Source organism: Schistocerca gregaria, chromosome 9, assembly GCF_023897955.1.
Source record: "Schistocerca gregaria isolate iqSchGreg1 chromosome 9, iqSchGreg1.2, whole genome shotgun sequence".
In the NCBI taxonomy this organism is placed as follows: Eukaryota; Metazoa; Arthropoda; class Insecta; order Orthoptera; family Acrididae; genus Schistocerca; species Schistocerca gregaria.
In genome coordinates, this window is record NC_064928.1 from 220031328 (window position 1) to 220052308 (window position 20981).

General features: G+C 39.9%; 1 protein-coding gene across 6 annotated transcripts in view; it reads left to right on the forward strand.

Moving 5' to 3' along the window:
* LOC126292008 (kelch domain-containing protein 2-like) overlaps nucleotides 1-20981 on the forward strand; it is a 180428-nt gene that overhangs the window by 56827 nt on the left and 102620 nt on the right. For all 6 annotated transcript variants that reach the window (XM_049985796.1, XM_049985795.1, XM_049985793.1 and 3 more), the window contains one exon: nucleotides 308-396. In XM_049985796.1, coding sequence (XP_049841753.1) covers nucleotides 308-396 — 89 coding nt within the window. The remainder of the gene's footprint in view (nucleotides 1-307; nucleotides 397-20981) is intronic.

Below are 20981 nucleotides of genomic sequence, written 5' to 3' on the forward strand. Positions count from 1 at the left end.
AGCTCTCTTTCCTTCTGTCGATTGGGCTTAACATATAGTTGCTTTTAACTTCTTTTCCTTCTTGGTGTTCTAAGGTTATGACTTCTAGAAGTTGGTTAGTTCTTCTTGTACTGTAGTTAATGGTTACATCATCTCCAGACAAAGAGCAACACCCCAGTCAGGCACCTTATTATAGTCAGAATAATTTTTCATAACTAGACGCTGTTGGACAACAGTATTTGAAGAAAATCTAAAAAGTTGTTTCACTGTAAAGAAAGCACCATAATCACCTGTTCTATCTTTATGCGTCAATTGATGTGTTTTCCAGGGACCGGGAAGTAACAACAGGTGAACATCCACCTCGGAACTCTGGTGCCTGCGGTGTGATATTGAAGCAACATTTGTATGTTTTTGGAGGTAAATTAAATTACAAATGTGTTTATTTGATTAAAAATTTAAAAAAAATTTAGTGTATCTGTTAATTTTGTTAGTTATACCAACTGTACCAGTTTTGTGTTGGAATGGTCAGTATTCAAGGATATGACAGGAAATTTAGAACTGTTTCCAAGATAGAACACATTTAATATACAGTGTTATTTATTTTCTGTATCTTTATGCATGTACATCAGTTAGTAAAAATTGCAACACGCATTTTTCAAGGTATCAATCAAAGAATACGTATTTTCAACACATTCACCTCTTAGCTTTATTGTATCCTTCAATTTACAGCTTTTGTACAGCTTACAGTAAATGTTCAAATACCTCGCCATAAACTTCAACGCATTTGTGCCCTCTTGGAAGTGTTGCTTGTCTGAGTCCCTTTCCCCTTAATGAGGGAACCAAGCAGTTCACCTCATGTATTCACATTTCATTTGTATCCCTCAGACCTAATCTAAACCCGTAAACAATATTCTAATGGCATAAGGTCTGGTGATCTGGGTAGCCAGTTGATTGTATTGCCATGACCAATCAAGTGATTAGAAAAAGTACAGTCGAGATGTTCCTTATATGTCTGGTAAAATGTGAAGGGGCTCTGTTGTGCTAGAAGCACATTGCAGTCCATGTTGCCAAAGAAACATTCTCAAAGTGTTCAACAAACAAATTTTCCAGAAAGTGCAAGTTATTTTATTCCATTGTTCACTCTTGTAAAATGACTGGACCTATCAATATGTTAACAATCATGCTGCACCAAACATTGATCAAGGAGTGAGCTTGAAATTGGTTTCCACTGTAGCATGTTGATTCTTCTGCAACCCCTAGCGATTATTACCTATTTATGAGCTTCCAGCATGATGGAATAGCTGTGGGTCAGCAACTTCGGCTAATCAACACAACGAAAAACATGCCCAAAGTTGCAAATTATTCTCCCACCTCCCACTCAATGGCTATAGTTTTGGGCCAAGACTCATTTTTAAATCATCATAACATAGTTATAAATAATATTTCCTAAGATGTGAAACCATGTCAAAAATGTTCTGTAACTGTTCATTGCACATCGGTTAGTAAAAATTGCAACACGCATTTTTCAAAGTATCAATCAAAGAATAAATATTTCCAACACATTCCCCTCTAAGCTTTATTGTATCCTTCAATTTACAGCTTTTGTACAGTTCACAGTAAATGTTCAAAAATGTGCTGTAACTGTTCATTGCACATTTTTGACATGGTTTTCAAATCTTTGGAAATACCATCTTTGACTGTGTTACGATGATTTGAAAATGATTCTCAGTCTGAAACCAGTCATCTTTTTTTTTGTTGTACTATTACATGTTTGTTGATTCCATTCTGTGTAAACTTGACTTGATCAGTGAATAGTATTAATGGAAACAAATGGTGATTATAATTGAATTAGTGACAAAATTGAAGTCATGTGGCAGTGTCACCAATATGACTGTTTTGGACACATCATATGTGATATGGTTAGAAGTCTCCGGCATGTAGTGCTCACTGCACACAAGTTCGTGGCACATTTATATGAGCAGAAAGTCACTGTATGCTGTTAATATGACTACACTGCAAGATTCAGCAGTGTGTTGCTGTTCCTGCAGAATACCTGTTCCACGCAACATGCCGAATACTCTGGCAAACACTCTGCCATCAGGAATTCGACTCATTGGAAAACACCGACAGTAATCTTCAGCAGCAGCAGGAGCCCTACCAACAGAGAAGTCCTATCATGCACCATATCTGCATATTCTTCATTAGTGTAGATGTGTGGTGTTTTAACAAGTCAGGAATATACAAGCACAGTTAAGCAACACTGCTGTTGATACACTTACATGCACTATTTAACTCACTACACATCATGGACACCTACACATTCAGTGGGTTAGTGTAATGGCAGAAAGACATCCTAAGCAAAGCGATTGAAATCAAAGAGGTAGGCTGGACTAGAATAAAGTCCAAAGAGGTTGGGTGGGTAAGATACATATGCGTGCAGCATTAGCCCGAGAACAAATGTAAAATTTGTTCTGTCTCAAAAACCTTTTGGAATTGGGCACATGTCCATATGAAGTTTTTTGCTTCAGATGATAGTGCCTGTCATATCCCTGAATATTGACCATTCCTCCTGAGACAACCTGTATACATATTTTATCTGTCACATATCACTTCTATTGCTTTTGGCAGTATCTGTCAGTGTGAAAAATTCTGAGTCACATTGTGGTTCAGTGTGCGCATTAAACTGTAGAATCCCCAGTAACCGGCTGCATAAGTTATTTTCAAAGGTTGGCGGAAGGCAAGGGCACACCAACTCCTATAGGACCTTGCTTAGTAAAGCACTGTACTGTTCAAACCAGCCTTTGGGTTGATGACAGCTTTACCTTTGCGTACATACTTCGCAAGCTGTTGTAGTACACATATTACTGTCACTTCTGACCAACATTTTCAATCAGAATTCTGCTTGCAAATTCTGTCAAATTTTACTAACCTTCAAGGGTTTCCAAATCAGTTTACTGTTCTGGAGCCTTTGTTGTTTTCTTTGCTGCAAATATTTATGGAACTACAGGGTGTATACGACCCGGGAAAAACTCGGGAATTTTTTCATCTGGGAGAAAACCGGGAAAACCCGGGATATTTTTAGAATTCCGGGAATTTTTAATTGTTATAGTTTTCTGTTAAATTCTTGTAGTTTTGACTGGTAAGAACCGATACTCTAACAAAGAATATTACTGTATCCCGCTACAGCAGAATAATACTTAAAACGCTAAAACATAAACGAGAGAAAAAAATGAAAATAACTTAAATTGCAAAGGAAATGCGCCATATATGACAACGACACACAGTACTCATGCAAGCGTCTGCCAACTGAAAATGTGTCACAGCTTTAGGAAGACTATGCTTTAGGAAGACTGTGCTTCATAACAAGTTGCCTCCAATGAGCGTGAAGTCGCAACTGTTTACATTTGATTTGTTTTAGCAGTTACGCGCGGGCTCATGCGCATGCGCAGTTGAGTCACGTTTGAGTAGTAGATTCTCCCGCTTCTGGCAACAGGAATGCGGCTGTTGGCTGTGCAAGCAGTAGCAGCAAGCAGATAGATGTTACCGGGAAAAGGGAGCGCCAAATTCATATCCTTGAGGGAAAAAAAACTTGTTTCACAAAGCACCTAGCAACCAGCGCACGTTTGTCTATCGATTATTCATATGATTTTGAAATGCTCCCTTGTTGGGACTATTTTTGAACACATTTTAAGTTGATTTCAGAATGAATCATAAGTTTACTTTTGAATGCATGTATAGTGTACATGATATCTCTGTCAGGAGAATCCTCGTCGCATCTAGAAATAAACTTTCCGCAGACAAAAGGGGCGGGGCTATACGAGCTGAGTGAGTAAAGCCGAACGGATGAATGCCAATCGCTGTCTGATTATGTGGTTGATTGGGTTTGGGAATGATCAGCATTGTTATAATTACTAGCGAAATCCATAGATTCAGACTACCAGAATGGAAATAAACGACCAGGAATAACAGGTGAGAAAGATTACGTATTATCTTCTCGGTGTATGCAAGAAAATGAAATTTTGACAGAAAATTTTTGGCCAGATCGCTACACTAGTAAGGACCAGTAGGACAGTCCCCGGCTAGCAGCTGCTTAAGTTCTATTTTGGAAGTAATGCGAAAAACGTGTTGTTAGAACATGTAATAACGCCTAGTCGGAATATAATCATGGGATAACTAAACCTGTGATTCTGGCAGGGTTAGTGAAGTTAATCAGCGAAAAAATTTTGACAGTGGCAGCAATAGCTACAGAACTGGTGATGACAGAATTGCTTGTTAGAACGAGGAAGGAGAAGAAACGGGGACATCACACAAATGATGGAAGAATAAGACGATTCTAAATTTATATAAAAATTTTGTAATATTAATTTTCGATCTCATGTTTGAGAAGCTGGTGCGTATGAATGAAATGTGAAATTATTTCCTAACATAAAGCTGTTTGCTTGTAGTAGGTTTAATAGGCATTTGATATTGGTACTTATTGGATTATATTCTGTCGTGTTGTAAAAATGGCCATTTGTGCCAAAACAGTCTCGTTGAATTGGTATGTTACAAAATTGCTGCCATATTAGAAAGGCCTATTTTGTTTTACCTAGCAGACAGTAACAAAATAGACGTAATCGGATCGAGAAACCAAGCCAGTCTTGGGTATTATTTGTATTTACAGCTTTTTCAATATTAGATAGCGATTAGAGGGGAAAAAATGCTAGGAGCTAAGGATTGAAGAAATGCATTATTTCTCTTGTCTATATTGGTTTTATGTAGCCTATATTTAATTTTATGTTGCACAAAGCAGCAAGTTATTAACTAATAGGCAATAAAGAGTTCAGATTTTCTGAAGAGTCCTTGTTCTCTAGATTACAAATAATCCCATCTGCTATTAATTGCGAGATTTTTTTAAAAAGGGGGCAGGCTGTCAAACTGCCTGACTGGGAGCAGGAGAGGCACCACAGGACATTTCAATTTCCCCTCTCCTGAATATAGTTTGGACGTGCGGTAGAAAAATGCTTTGAGTAGGCGTGGCACTGCGCTTTGACATACTTGTGACCAAATAACATGCCTTACATTTCCTCCAATACATATGTTTTCTGTTTCAGACTTTTCGGCTGATGCGCAGAGCAGCCTGAGTTATAGTGGGTAGTCTCCACGTGATCCGTGTTTACATTTAGTGATTTTGCTGTTTCTCCCTCGTTTACTCTCACGTCAAATGAAAACAAAATGGATATCTGTGGCTGGGAGCTATCAAGTGAATTAAAACACATTCACATAATTACGGAAGTCTGAAATATGTCATTAGTTTCAGATTTGATTTTATTTCCACCTTTCTGACAGTCAAGCATTAATCGCCTTGCGGAACAATGAAGTTATTTTTGTCTGTTTGCTAAAGAAATTTGACTTTTGTTAACCTTTTCCGCAGAGTCAGTCAATGTATTTGAAATGAAATGTTTAATTCCACAGTACTGGCTAGTTTCGACTGTTCGCTGCATTTTAGGTGCATGTTTTCATTTTCTAGCACATATTGCATTGTTGTTGTTGTTGTTGTTGTTGTTGTTGTTGTCTTCAGTCCTGAGACTGGTTTGATGCAGCTCTCCATGCTACTCTATCCTGTGCAAGCTGCTTCATCTCCCAGTACCTACTGCAACCTACATCCTTCTGAATCTGCTTAATGTATTCATCTCTTGGTCTCCCTCTACGATTTTTACCCTCCACGCTGCCCTCCAATGCTAAATTTGTGATCCCTTGATGCCTCAAAACATGTCCTACCAACCGATCCCTTCTTCTAGTCAGGTTGTGCCACAAACTTCTCTTCTCCCCAATCCTATTCAATACCACCTCATTAGTTACGTGATCTACCCATCTAATCTTCAGCATTCTTCTGTAGCACCACATTTCGAAAGCTTCTATTCTCTTCTTGTCCAAACTAGTTATCGTCCATGTTTCACTTCCATACATGGCTACACTCCAAACAAATACTTTCATAAACGACTTCCTGATACATAAAGCTATATTCGATGTTAACAAATTTCTCTTCTTGAGAAACGCTTTCCTTGCCATTGCCAGTCTACATTTTATATCCTCTCTACTTCGACCATCATCAGCTATTTTACTTCCTAAATAGCAAAACTCCTTTACTACTTTAAGTGTCTCATTTCCTAATCTAATTCCCTCAGCATCACCCGATTTAATTTGACTACATTCCATTATTCTCGTTTTGCTTTTGTTGATGTTCATCTTATATCCTCTTTTCAAGACACTGTCCATTCTGTTCAACTGCTCTTCCAAGTCCTTTGCCGTCTCTGACAGAATTACAATGTCATCGGCGAACCTCAAAGTTTTTATTTCTTCTCCATGAATTTTAATACCTACTCCAAATTTTTCTTTTGTTTCCTTTACTGCTTGCTCAATATACAGATTGAATAACATCGGGGAGAGGCTACAACCCTGTCTCACTCCCTTCCCCACCACTGCTTCCCTTTCATGTCCCTCGACTCTTATAACTGCCATCTGGTTTCTGTCCAAATTGTAAATAGCCTTTCGCTCCCTATATTTTACCCCTGCCACCTTCAGAATTTGAAAGAGAGTATTCCAGTCAACATTGTCAAAAGCTTTCTCTAAGTCTACAAATGCTAGAAACGTAGGTTTGCCTTTTCTTAATCTTTCTTCTAAGATAAGTCGTAAGGTCAGTATTGCCTCACGTGTTCCAACATTTCGACGGAATCCAAACTGATCCTCCCCGAGGTCCGCATCTACCAGTTTTTCCATTCGTCTGTAAAGAATTCGCGTTAGTATTTTGCAGCTGTGACTTATTAAACTGATTGTTCGGTAATTTTCACATCTGTCAGCACCTGCTTTCTTTGGGATTGGAATTAATATATTCTTATTGAAGTCTGAGGGTATTTCACCTGTTTCATACATCTTGCTCACCAGCTGGTAGAGTTTTGTCATGACTGGCATATTGCATTATGCTATAATAAAGAACCAAACATGCTATAATATAGTACTGGTGCTTCAAGAAAATTTACATCCCGAATACCACACTGAAAAGCTTAATATCGGGTCAAGGTCTACTTCATTGGGAATCTGGACATACGAATGTGCCCTTTAAGTATACACTTTAAATGTGCACATTTTAATATGGTTCACGAAATTCCGATGCTCTTGCAGTATCCTCTGAGGTCTCGTTTTGATGACATAGTGTATGATCTTTCAATGTTCTTCACGTATGTACATAACAGGCTTCCTACGTCATGATAGCTACCCAAGTGCGGTGTCGCCTGTTATCTGCGCTCTCTGTCAACTGCTGAATGAACCTATTTCTAACAGGTCGCGGGAAAATATTGCTAATAGTGGCTTGAAAAGCGTTACTTTCAAAGTAAATATCCTTTTATGTTGAACAATGTGCAAGAATGTACCATGAATTTATAAAATCACAGTGCGTTTGACTCTCATTTAAAAATCAACTCTTTGATGACGAGCCATTTAGAATAATTTTGAACCCTGAAGATCAGACATTTATGTCATTATTAAAAATTTTAGTGGTGCATTTGTGTGATATCTTTAAGTGTAACACGTGCAAAAAAGATCAACAGTATATCGAAAGCTTAGCTCGTCTTGGAGCTTGAGACCGATATTATTTGTGAAAGCTTTTCTTTTCTTGTAGCAACACTATGTATATTAATTTAAACTATTAACTTTCCCTGTTCGTGATACCTAACAGTGATGTTGCTGTTGGCTGACTACATCGCGTGAATATCGGCCGTCATCGGCTGGCGAGATCACGCGACATGAGCTACGAATGGCTTACAAAAGCGCATCAAAATCTCGATTTCAATGATTCGGAAAGTAACGTGCGGTGTTTGGTGGAATTCCGATGTATGCTACGAAAATACGCAGCGTACGTGTTGCTGCATCAAAGATATTTCCAAAACGTGTCTTTTTCCCTGAGTTTCGTTGTCTAAAGTGCCTGGAAATTGTACGCCCATGCATAAAACCATAACCATCCAAAGGGTTGATAAGGGAAAATATTATGTCATCCGGGAGAAAGTGTATTTTTAACCGGGAAATCCGGGAATTTTTTTCCTTTGTCCACATATGCACCCTGAACTAGATTTGCTGCAGTCCATCCTAATGAGAAATGCTACAGATCTGACAGAATTCAGAAACAGTTGGATCTCCAAGCAAAGATTAACAGTAATAGCTTTCCTAACAATAACAGAAATAATAAAACATTATACATTTTTTTTCTTTTTACAATTGTCTCTACAGTGTGCGAAGTTTTGAACACAAATCTAATTTTGAAAAATGTTTGAGTCAGAAAACCACACTTTTTACTCCTGATCAAGAGTTTGCAGTGACCTTTACTGTAATTCGGCACCTGTGTATATGCCTTTTTATCATCCCTATCCTCAACCCAATGATAGACATTCATATTTTTTAATTACTAAAGCTAAAGACTCATCTGTATCTTTAAATTTGTTTGTCTTCAGTTCTATTCCAATTATATATGCTTCAGCCAGTGTTCAGGTGATCCTCTCTTCTGTCTTGAGTACACTAACAGTTGCTGTTAATAGAAACTAAAAGTCTAGAATAATATGCGCATGTTTACATGACAGGTAGTTATTGAGACACTTCTCTGATAAATAATGTCAGTTGGTATCGCCATCTGGTTATCCAGGTTTAGTTTTTATTTGGTTTCCGTAAATGAGTTGTCGCAAATTCTGAGATGATTACCCTGGAAAGTACATGACTGATTTCCTTCCCCTTCATTAACCAATTTAAGTTTGAACTATGTCTATAATGACCTCATCATCAAAGGTATAATAAATCAGTAAAAGGATTTCCACTTCATGATATGTCGGTGTTGCAACAAGTATGCAGAATGTGGTGGAAACAACAGTCTCAGTTGCAGAATTGATTTTATTGCGTTATTTATTCACAATGCATGTTTCGTCTAATATAAGGTATCTTCAGATTGACCAATATAGTATTGTTAAATGGGATTTTAGGTTCCACAATTAATGCATCAGCCATCGTAATATATAGTAAAATAAATTAAAGTAAGTATAAGCTCACATCTTATGTTAAAAGTGTAACATCCAGTGACCTTGCAGATCTGTGTAGTGTATTCTGGTGGATACAAGGCAAGATCAGGCCTGTACATAGTCCATCTTACCATAAATACACTGGAGCCACTGTTCTTCATCCTTAGGTCTGGTACACTGTTGCTGGACAGAGCTTAAATATTGCTCAGTACAGAGAACAAAGAATGGTGCCTCCAGCATATTCACCATGTGACGGACTGTGTACAGAACCGATTCTGCCTTGTATCCACGGGTCTATTCTACAAAGACCCTAAATCCCACTTACATCACCATACGGGTCAATCTGATGATGTCTCGTATTAGGCGTAACATGCATTGTCAATAAATAAAGCAATAAAATCAACTGTTCTCACTGCGTAAATAAAATCCTTATCTTCCTTCCCTTGTTTCCCAGTAAAAATAAAACACCGCAAACAAAAAATTGATTGTTCACATGTGACATCACGTTAATTTTATGCAACACCACCTTGAGTCTTGGTAACCACCTCCGTTCAGTGAGGAAGAGAAACCACAAGTTTTGTCAGGTATGCTGTATCCAGCTGAAGCCAGTAATTGTTAATCAGATTGTGTAGAAGTACCTAATTGTGGCAGATAGTTTCCACGACATTAAGATCATGTGATTCATCTGGTCAGTCAAGGTATGATAGGGTAGCTGAGTGTCTGTCAAACTGGGAACTTACATGTGTAACCTTGCTGATGCATCTGTTGTCACACTGGGAGAGTGGAGTGTCCCCAGCATACTCATAAAGAGGATGTGGGAAAAACTGCAACACCTCATCTCCGAGATTAAAATAAGCAGCCCCATTTTGGTTCAAGATAAACTGAATGAGTGGGCCCAAGTCACAGCATGAAAAATATACCAAGAACGTCACTGAATCTTGTCTGGCCTGAACTACACCTTCGACACACCTCGGGTTAAACACCTCAGTGGGCCACTGCTGCACTCGACCCTTCATGTCTGTTGGAAGAGACGATCCCTCACATCTATTGAAAGAGACAAAATTGTGACCTGTCAGACACACTGCGCACCTCCTGTCGGCTACTTCCATATTTCTGTATTGTTTGGCTCACTGAAGATGTGTAGCTGTATGTCCTGTGTGCCTTCGTAACATGTCTTGAAAACTGATTGTCATTAACAAGATGTAACACTCATCTTCGGTCTCCGTCGCTTACGGCCTCCTTATGACTACTGTTCTTATGCCACATTATGTGATTGTGAGTGGTGCGTTATTTGTTGTAGACACGCAGGACAGTCCTCATCGATGCACCGACAAATCGGGCTACTTCCTTTGTCGTGTGGTCGAGGGCACACCCAAGCGTGATCGCTCCCTTCTGCCACGTCTCCACATCAACCCACCTTACTGCAGTGATACTGTGCAACCCTGGCAATAACAGTAATATTTGTTTTTCCTAAAGAATCTCTAGTTATTCATCAACAACAACTTTGTACTCTTCAAAGTAATCCCCTTCAGGTACAATACATTTGTGCTAGTGCTTCTTCCAACCTTAGAAGCAATTCAGGAACTCACTTTTTGTTACATTGTTCAGCTCCTTCAGAAGTTCTGTTTTCCTGTCATTAGTGGTGGCAAAAGACCTTCTTTCATGGTTCTCTTTCATCTCGGGAACAGAAAGAAGTCTCAGGGCATCGTGTCCAGGAATTCCTTAAAAAAAATCGTGAACAAACATTTAGGTGTGAGCAGAAGCATTATCGTGATGCAATTCCCACGAATGGTTTTGCCACAACCCTGATTGTTTTCTTCAGATAGCTTCCAATTGACACAAAACTTACTAACCGTACTGCCATAAGGCAGTAACTCAGGATGCATTATCTCATTGAAATCGAAGAAAACAGTGATAAGAACCTTCACTTGTAATCAAACCTGTCAATTTTTTATTCTGTCTTGGCTCTTCAGGTAGTTTCCATTGGGATGATTGGCTCTCAGTTCTGACGTCATATGATTTTATATCTATGTTTTGTTGCCTGTTATGACCTTCCTTAGAAGTTCTGCGTGATTATCAGCTTCATTCAGCAATTCCTGAGTTACATCTACGTGACAACCTTTTTGGTTGAAATTCAACAACTTTGCTGCTACTTCACATTTCATGTACAAAACATCCAAAAAAAATGGCTGACATGAGCCAAAGGATATGCCAAAATCATATGCAGCCTCTGTGATGGTGATTTTCCAGAACCATTTTCTATACTTTCTCCATATTTATGTTAGTAACTGATGTGCTAGGGCATCCAGGTCAGTTGTCATCTTCGTCTTTTTAACCCTCTTTGAAATGTTTATAGCACTCATATACTCTTGTCGTACTCAAAGCAGATTTTCCAAATGACACAGTCAACATTTCAAATGCAGTGCTGCATTTTATTCCATTTTCAAGCAAAACTTAATGCCGATTCTTTGATCGGTCTATTTCGAAAGGGAAAATATGCCAAGCACTGGAAAACACATACTCATTTTGACTATCAACTTAACCTAAATCATCAAAACAGCTGAAAATGCAAACATATGTCACAAATGTGTACCAACAAGATAAAAATAATTGCAAATTTGGATGTATAATGCCCACGAAATTAAAAAATTTCCATTGCCTTTTGATCACACCTCGTATATACCACTTCACTGCTGGGGTTTACATCAGCAGTGAAGCAACACACAACTGCCTGGTACCACTTCTGCCTCATTGACAGTATTCGAAAGCGATCAGTGTCCTGTTTTAAAAGAGTGGCGAATATTTTATCCAGTGAACTTCTTTACACAATGTAGTTTAATACTCAAGCTTTTCATGCAGAATACTTAGACATGTTGATTCTAATTTCACTTTATACTTTTCATTGAGGAGAACATAATGTGTATGGCATTTATGCTGCACAATGTTTGGGTAACTATTGATATTACTGAAGGCAATATTTTCGAAGCCAGTTCTTGGTTTTGTTAAATTGGTTTACACATTTTCCACATATCACTGAACATTCTTCTCACTTCATACAGTCCGTAGAACACCCTGTTCATGATCAACACACATTTATATGACAATACAAATGAAGTGAGTTTCAAAGTTGGCAGGAATAAAAGCTTGTAATTTATGTGGACGGCAGGGTTGTAGCTACTGCTGCTTTGTCGGTTTCCCTGCAGTACTGTACATCATCCATTTTGTGTGTGTGTGTGTGTGTGTGTGATCGAATGACGATAAACAGTCATCTGTGTGAGTGACCACTGCTTTTTCCGAGTTGGAAGTCCATCCAGCAGGTTGTCCTCTTCAGTCATCATGTCATGATTATTCCGTTTCCTTTAATTGTTGCAACAGTTTGTGAAATGTGGCATGTGTCACACATCTCTTGCATCAGTGCCTGTCCCAGTACGAGCTGTTTGGTTTGTTTGTCAATGTTTGAAAATTATGTCTGCTGTTTGTGTAATCACATAGACCTTGTGCAAAATAATGTGGCACAGATGCAGAAATATGCTCTCGTTCTGAGCACTGGACAATTTAATCCTGTTGGTCTGAAGAGTTGGCTGTCAGTTCCCACACATTGTAGGTGGCACAAAACTTGGTATCAGACATATGTGCTCATATGCAGTGCCGTTAACTTTTTGTGAGAAGTAAAATTCTCATTAAAAACTGTGCTTGAGAAGGTTGCAGAAACTATTATTTTTCCCAGATAAAGAAGAGAGGGAGCATAGCCACTAATTCAGCTATTTTGAGTTTGGCTGTCAAACTTGAGAGCACATGTTGGTCAGTGCCAAAAAACATTGCACGTGTGACAGCTTCTGTCAAGCAGTCTCCAAAGTGTTCAGCAAGTAAATGTGCAGCTGCTCTGAGACTGTCTAATAGGGCATAAGAAGAGACTTGCACAGAGATCTTTACATGCACCTGTTCAAACTGATGGTTACCCAAGAATGAAGTGAGAGAGATTTTGAAACTCACAGAGCTGTGAATGAGGAAATTCTTCAGACATGATGCGGTGTTGATTTCTTCAAGCCCACTTCCACTTGTCAGGTATTGTACATAAGCAAAATTTCCACGACTGGGCTGCAGAAAACCCTCAGGAAATTCATCAACAACCACTCCACACTATCGTGTGACATTTTGGTGTGCCATTCCCTCTCACCTTGGGTAGATCACATAACTAATGAGGAGGTATTGAATAGAATTGGGGAGAAGAGGAGTTTGTGGCACAGGGCACAACTTGACTAAAAGAAGGGACCGGTTGGTAGGACATGTTCTGAGGCATCAAGGGATCACAAATTCAGCATTGGAGGGCAGCGTGGAGGGTAAAAATCGTATAGGGAGACCAAGAAGTGAATACACTAAGCAGATTCAGAAAGATGTAGGTTGTAGTAAGTACTGGGAGATGAAGAAGCTTGCACAGGATAGGGTAGCATGGAGAGCTGCATCAAACCAGTCTCAGGACTGAAGACCACAACAACAACAACAACAACAACAACAACAATTGGTGAATTTGGTGTGTGGGTCTGTATTTCTTTGAAGATGATGCTGTAACAGTAACAATTAATTCAAATCACGTGATAGAGACCTTCCTCTGACCTAAGTTGAACCAGTTTTCTGGGGACTGGGACCATGAAGAGGGAGAAGGCTTTTTCCCACAAGACAAAGCTAGAACTCGCACTTCCCTGCATTGCCTACAAATTTCCATAGGGTTGTTTCCTGGCCGTATTTTCTCTTTGTGGGAAGATATTCCCTCTCCCCTCCCCTTGTTGAGGTCACGTGATTGATCACCTTGTAATTTTTTTTCTTTGGGGACACTTAAACGCTCAAGTGTACAAACATCGCCGCACAACCTTGCAAACACTTACAGAGGCAATCACACTGGAAGTGGCTGCCATTCCACTGAAAATGGCACAAAGAACTATGGATAACTTCTGGGAAAGGCATTCTCAATGTGTTAACAGTGGAGGAAGCCATTTACCAGCCAAGAGTTTTAAAACCAACTTATATAAAATGGCATATCATTTGTGTTCACAAATAAAAGTATTTTCTTTGTATCTTCCTTGGATTGTGAAGTACCTTTAGAACTATGAGAGGCCTTTTTGCTGAACCCTCTAGCAAGTGAAATTGCCCGCTATGCCATATTTTGTACCCCTCTGTTGTTTATGAGATCTCCTTCTGGCAGTATGTTGTCGTCTTATTTTGCTATAGTCGATCCTCTCTTGCTATGGTTGATCCTATCTTGCTATGGTCAATTCTTTGTTTATGAGATTATTTCTTTTTTGGAACTCGAATTGAGAAGTTATTGACTTCGAATTTTTATATTTGTCGAATTATTGCTCATATTGACCTACCCTGTTAATGTAATTGTTCGCAGACACTCTAGCCGTGCTTACAAGTTATGTGAGATATACATTTGTGGATAGAATTCAGCTATCGAAATGAAACTCCACTATCACACTGTGGCCGTTGACTCATCACATCTGCGTAGATATGGGCCAAGTATTCTGAGCACAGTCTACAATGTTGTTTCACTAGGGCAGAATGAGTTTACACTTCAGTATGTAAATACAGACAGCACCCTTAAAGGCCTATAAGTAAGGACCGACCGCTTGTCTATACACATCATGCCTGCTGCAGTGCATTAGTGGAGTTTCCTGGCCCCACTCTTCAAGTTCTATGCTTATACAAGGACCAGTCAAATGAAAACCAAACGCACACCACAACGGGACCATAGAATGGTTCCATTCAGAAATAATCACCACACATGCTAAGACATGATCCCACTCTGAGATGCCGGTCAATTCTGTTTTTAGTATGCTGTTGGCCACTGACAGACCCACAGTTGAAGTTCTACATTTTCATCTACAATCTACAAACCACCGTGAGGTTAATAGCAGACGGTACAGCCCACTGTACCAGTTATTTCAGTTTATTCCTGTTCCATTCATGTATGGAGTGCAGAAAGAATGATTGTTTGAATGCCTCTGTGCATGATCTAGTTATTTTAATCTTATTCTCATGATCCGTGGGTGAGCGATACATAGGAGAATGTAGTATATTCCTAGAATCATCATTTAAAGCAGGCTCTTGAAACTTTGTTAATGTTGTTGTTGTAGTTGTGGTCTTCAGTCCTGAGACTGATTTGATGCAGCTCTGCATGCTACTCTATCCTGTGTGAGCTGCTTCATCTCCCAGTACTTACTGCAACCCACATCCTTCTGAATCTGCTTAGTGTATTCATCTCTCGGTCTCCCTCTATGATTTTTACCCTCCATGCTGCCCTTCAATGCTAAATTTGTGAGCCCTTGATGCCTCAGAACATGTCCTACCAACCGGTCCCTTCTTCTGATCAAGTTGTGCCACAAACTCCTCTTCTCCCCAATTCTATTCAATACCTCCTCATTAGTTATGTGATCTACCTATCTAATCTTCAGCATTCTTCTGTAGCACCACGTTTCGAAAGCTTCTATTCTCTTCTTGTCCAAATTATTTATCATCCATGTTTCATTTCCATACATGGCTACACTCCATACAAATACTTTCAGAAATGATTTCCTGACACTTAAATCTATACTCGATGTGAACAAATTTCTCTTCTTCAGAAATGCTTTCCTTACCATTGCCAGTCTACATTTTAGATCCTCTCTACTTTGACCATCATCAGTTATTTTGCCCCCCAATCTATCTGATACCTTCTAGTATCTCCAGGATTCTTTCATCGCCTACTATGTTTCCTTTTCTCCCTTTTCCTACTCTCGAATTCCAGTCACCCATGACTATTAAATTTCCGTCTCTGTTCACTATCTGAATAATTTCTTTTATCTCGTCATACATTTCATCAATCTCTTTGTCATCTGCAGAATTAGTTGGCATATAAACTTGTACTAGTGTAGTAGGCGTGGGCTTCGTGGATATCTTGGCCACGATAATGCGTTCACTGTGCTGTTTGTAGTAGCTTACCTGCACTCTAATTTTTTTTTATTCATTATTAAACCTACTCCTGCATTACCTCTATTTGATTTTGTATTTATAACCCTGTATTCACGTGACCATAGGATACTTTGCTTTATCATTTTGTGAAGTGCACAGTTTTACATTTCTGAACATTAAGAGCAAGTTGCCAATCTCAGCAGTGCATTCAAATCTTATCAAGACCTGACTGAATATTTATGCAGCTTCTTTCAGGGAATACTTCATTATAGGTAACTGCATCATCTGAGATTAATATTTATATTGTCTGCTGGGTCATTAACATACAACACGAACAACAAGTGTCCCAACAAATTTCCCCAAGGCACTCCCAAAGTTACTTCTACAGCTGGCAGTGACTCTACCACCAAGATAACAAGCTACATCCTCTCAACCAGAAAGTCCTCAATCCAGTCATAAATTTCACTTAATAAACCATATGACCGTAGTTCTGACAATAAGCGTAGGTGTGGACTGAGTCAAATGCTTTTCAGAAATCAAGATGTACTGCATCTACCTGACTGCCTTAATCCAAAGCTTTCAGTATATCATGTGAGAAAAGTGTGAGTTGAGATCCACATGATCAATGTTTTCGCAATCCATGCTGGTTGACATTCAGGAGGTCATTCTGTTCAAGATTCCTTATTGTGTTTGAGACCAGAATATGTTCTAAGATTCTACAACAGATCAACATCGAGGATAGTGGGTGGTAGTTTTGTGGATGACTTCTACTGCCTTTCTTGTAGACATGTGACCAGTGCTTTTTTTCCAAGAGCTGGGCATGGTTTCTTAGTCAAGCAATCTACAATAGATTATACAATGATGAGAATGAAAAACACAACACTTAAGTTTCTTACAAAAACTGAAACTTATTTTAAATTTATGACACTTTTATAATCTAATCCACTACCTTATGATGGAATATTGGGGTATGGTTCCAGGAAGGTAACTAAGAATGGAAAAAGTAAGGCAATCATAAACAAGTTTAACAAATTATACCAGAGATGCACACTTCAAGGAAATTTCGTGTAAGCTAATAAAGGTAATGATCATTTGCTTTGATGTCATACACTTCACAGGAGGTTGTTCCGCAGATCCTGTAGGGTCTCTGAATAGTACTGATAGGCTCTTCTCCCCAACATGCTCAGTAGGGTCCAGATCAGGGCTCTGAGCAGGCCAACACATAGCACAAATCCCTGTTTCATCCAAGAACTCTTACACAATTCTCGCAACATGGGGGCATGCATTGTTGTGCATTGATGTCAAATCATCACCAATAAGTGGAGTCAAAAGCACAACGTGCTCCAGAAGAATTTCCTCCATGTACCGATGTGCTACCAAGGCTCCCGTGCACTATGAAGACCAAATCTGTCCTTGCAGCGGAATTGATTCCTGCCCACACCATCGCAGAACCACCCTGAAAAGCATCCTGGATTAGAATGTGCAAGGGGAATACCTTTTCCCTGGCCTTCACCACGCCCTCCCTCTTCCGCCAGGTTGTCAGAAGCCACATTGTGACCTATTGGTGAACAACACTTGATCCTGTTGTTGTACTGTCCAGCCAATATGTTCCCAGATCCTACAAAAACGTATGATTGAAAGGGGGACAATTCAGAGTACAACAATAAATGGTACAAGAGCAGGAAAACATTTCTCATTCACATTCAATGATGTGTTTTCCAGGTTGCGCGGGAAACGTCGATTGGAACTAGTGCAATAAGCAATCAACAGGTCATTGTTTTCTTACAACACAACACCATTAACATATCCCTTCTCAAAAAATTGATTGAAGCGCTTCACTTCAGTTAAATAATTACACAATATTACACATCATTTATTGGGTGTTCTGCTTTTCAGTCAGAGTAGTTAGGAGACAGGCTGACACAGCCAAAAATTCAGTCTACAGTCTGACCAATTCCACTGGGCCTTGATGTTTTGTTCAGTTTTAGAGATTGAAGCTGTTCCTCAACACCACTGACACTAATACTTATTTCATTCATCTTTTCAGTGGAAGGAGGATAAAATTGGGGTATCCCTTTGTAACACAGCATTTGAAAATGTAGTTAAGCATTTCAGCCTTTGCTTCCCTAGCCTCAATTTCAGTTCCTGTTTCATTTGCCTGGGACTGGACACAAACTATGCTGCCACTAATTGCCTTTTCATGCAACCAGAATTTCTTGGGATTTTGTGATATGTCATTTTACAATATTCTGCTACAGTAGCCATTGAAGGCATCACGCATTGCTTTCTTGACAGCCAAACACGTTTCATTCAGCCTCTCTTTCTATAGTCCTACACTTTGTTTTACACCTGTTACGCAGTAATCTTTGTTTCTTTAGAAGTTTCTTTATTGTGACTGTATATCATGTAGGTTCCCCCCTTTATGAGCTATTCTACTGGGTACATATCCATCCAGGTGTTCAGCTATAATTTTAATCTTGAGCCATAGTTCCTCTCCATTCTCCTGCCCTGTGCTGAAAGTTTCAAGTGCCTCACTGAGATATGACACTTCAGATTTTTTATCTAGTTTACTGAACATGTATATCTTTCTGCGTCTTTTAGTTGTCCCACTTTGGTGGTGATAGTAGCCACAACCACATCATAGTCACTGCTACCAGTTTCAATGTGGATATCTTCAAAGAGCTCAATACATTTTCATCAAGAGTGGTGTTCCTATCCTTCAGCAAGGTCCGAGCAGGCACACGGGGGGAGGGGTTTATTGGTTATTGGGAGCTCCAACGTTAGGCGGGTGATGGAGCCCCTTAGGGAAATAGCGGAAAGGTCGGGGAAGAAGGCCAGTGTTCACTCTGTCTGCTTGCCGGGGAGTCTCATCCGAGATGTGGAGGAGGCACTGCCGGCGGTGATAGAGAGCACTGGGTGCACCCGACTGCAAATTGTTGCTCATGTCGGCACCAATGACTCTTGCCGTCTGGGTTCAGAGGTCATCCTCAGTTTGTACAGGCGGTTGGCGGAGTTGGTGAAGGTGGAAAGCCTCGCTCGTGGGGTGGAATCAGAGCTAACTATTTGTAGTATCGTTCCGAGAACCGATCGCGGTCCTCTGGTTTGGAGCCGAGTGGAAGGCTTAAACCAGAGGCTCAGACGATTCTGCGGAGAGCTGGAGTGCAAATTTCTCGACCTCCGCTATCGGGTGGAGAAATGTAGGGTCCCCCTGAATAGGTCAGGCGTGCACTACACGCCGGAAGCGGCTACGAGGGTAGCGGAGTACGTGTGGAGTGAACAAGGGGTTTTTTTAGGTTAAATAATTCCCTCCCTAGGCCCGACAAGACGCCTGCTGAGACGTGGCAAGGTAGGAGTAGGCAAAATGCAACAGGGAGTAAAAATATTAATGTGCTAATGGTAAACTGCAGGAGCGTCTATAGGAAGGTTCCAGAACTGCTCTCATTAATAAACGGTCACAACGCCCATATAGTACTCGGGACAGAAAGTTGGCTGAAACCAGACGTAAACAGTAATGAAATCCTAAACTCAGATTGGAATGTATACCGCAGAGATAGGCTGGACAGTGAAGGGGGAGGCGTGTTTATAGCGATAAGAAGTGCAATAGTATCGAAGGAAATTGACGGAGATTCGAATTGTGAAATGATTTGGGTGAAGGTCACGGTTAAAGCAGGCTCAGACATGGTAATTGGATGTCTCTATAGGCCCCCGGGCTCAGCAGCTGTTGTGGCTCAGCACCTGAAGAATAATTTGGAAAATATTTCGAGTAGATTTCCCCACCATGTTATAGTTCTGGGTGGAGATTTTAATTTGCCGGATATAGACTGGGAGACTCAAACGTTCATAACGGGTGGCAGGGACAAAGAATCCAGTGAAATATTTTTAAGTGCTTTATCTGAAAACTACCTTGAGCAGTTAAACAGAAAACCGACTCGTGGCGATAATATATTAGACTTTCTGGTGACAAACAGACTCGAACTATTTGAATCAGTTAATGCAGAACAGGGAATCAGCGATCATAAAGCGGTTACTGCATCGATGATTTCAGCCGTAAATAGAAATATTAAAAAAGGTAGGAAGATTTTTCTGTTTAGCAAAAGTGACAAAAAGCAAATTACAGAGTACCTGACGGCTCAACACAAAAGTTTTGTCTCAAGTGCAGATAGTGTTGAGGATCAGTGGACAATGTTCAAAACCATGGTACAATATGCGTTAGATGAGTATGTGCCAAGCAAGATCGTAAGAGCCACCGTGGTACAACAACCGAGTTAGAAAACTGCTGCGGAAGCAAAGGGAACTTCACAGCAAACATAAACATAGCCAAAGCCTTGCAGACAAACAAAAATTACGCGAAGCGAAATGTAGTGTGAGGAGGGCTATGCGAGAGGCTTTCAATGAATTCGAAAGTAAAGTTCTATGTACTGACTTGGCAGAAAATCCGAAGAAATTTTGGTCCTATGTCAAAGCGGTAGGTGGATCAAAACAAAATGTCCAGACACTCTGTGACCAAAATGGTACTGAAACAGAGGATGACAGACTAAAGGCCGAAATACTAAATGTCTTCTTCCAAAGCTGTTTCACAGAGGAAGACTGCACTGTGCTTCCTTCTCTAGATTGTCGCACAGTTGACAAAATGGTAGATATCGAAGTAGACGACAGAGGGATAGAGAAACAATTAAAATCGCTCAAAAGAGGAAAGGCCGCTGGTCCTGATGGGATACCAGTTCGATTTTACACAGAGTACGCGAAGGAACTTGCCCCCCTTCTTGCAGCGGTGTACCGTAGGTCTCTAGAAGAGCGAAGCGTTCCAAAGGATTGGAAAAGGGCACAGGTCATCCCCGTTCTCAAGAAGGGACGTCGAACAGATGTGCAGAACTATAGACCTATATCTCTAACGTCGATCAGTTGTAGAATTTTGGAACACGTATTATGTTCGAGTATAATGTCTTTTCTGGAGACTAGAAATCTACTCTGTAGGAATCAGCATGGGTTTCGAAAAAGACGATCGTGTGAAACCCA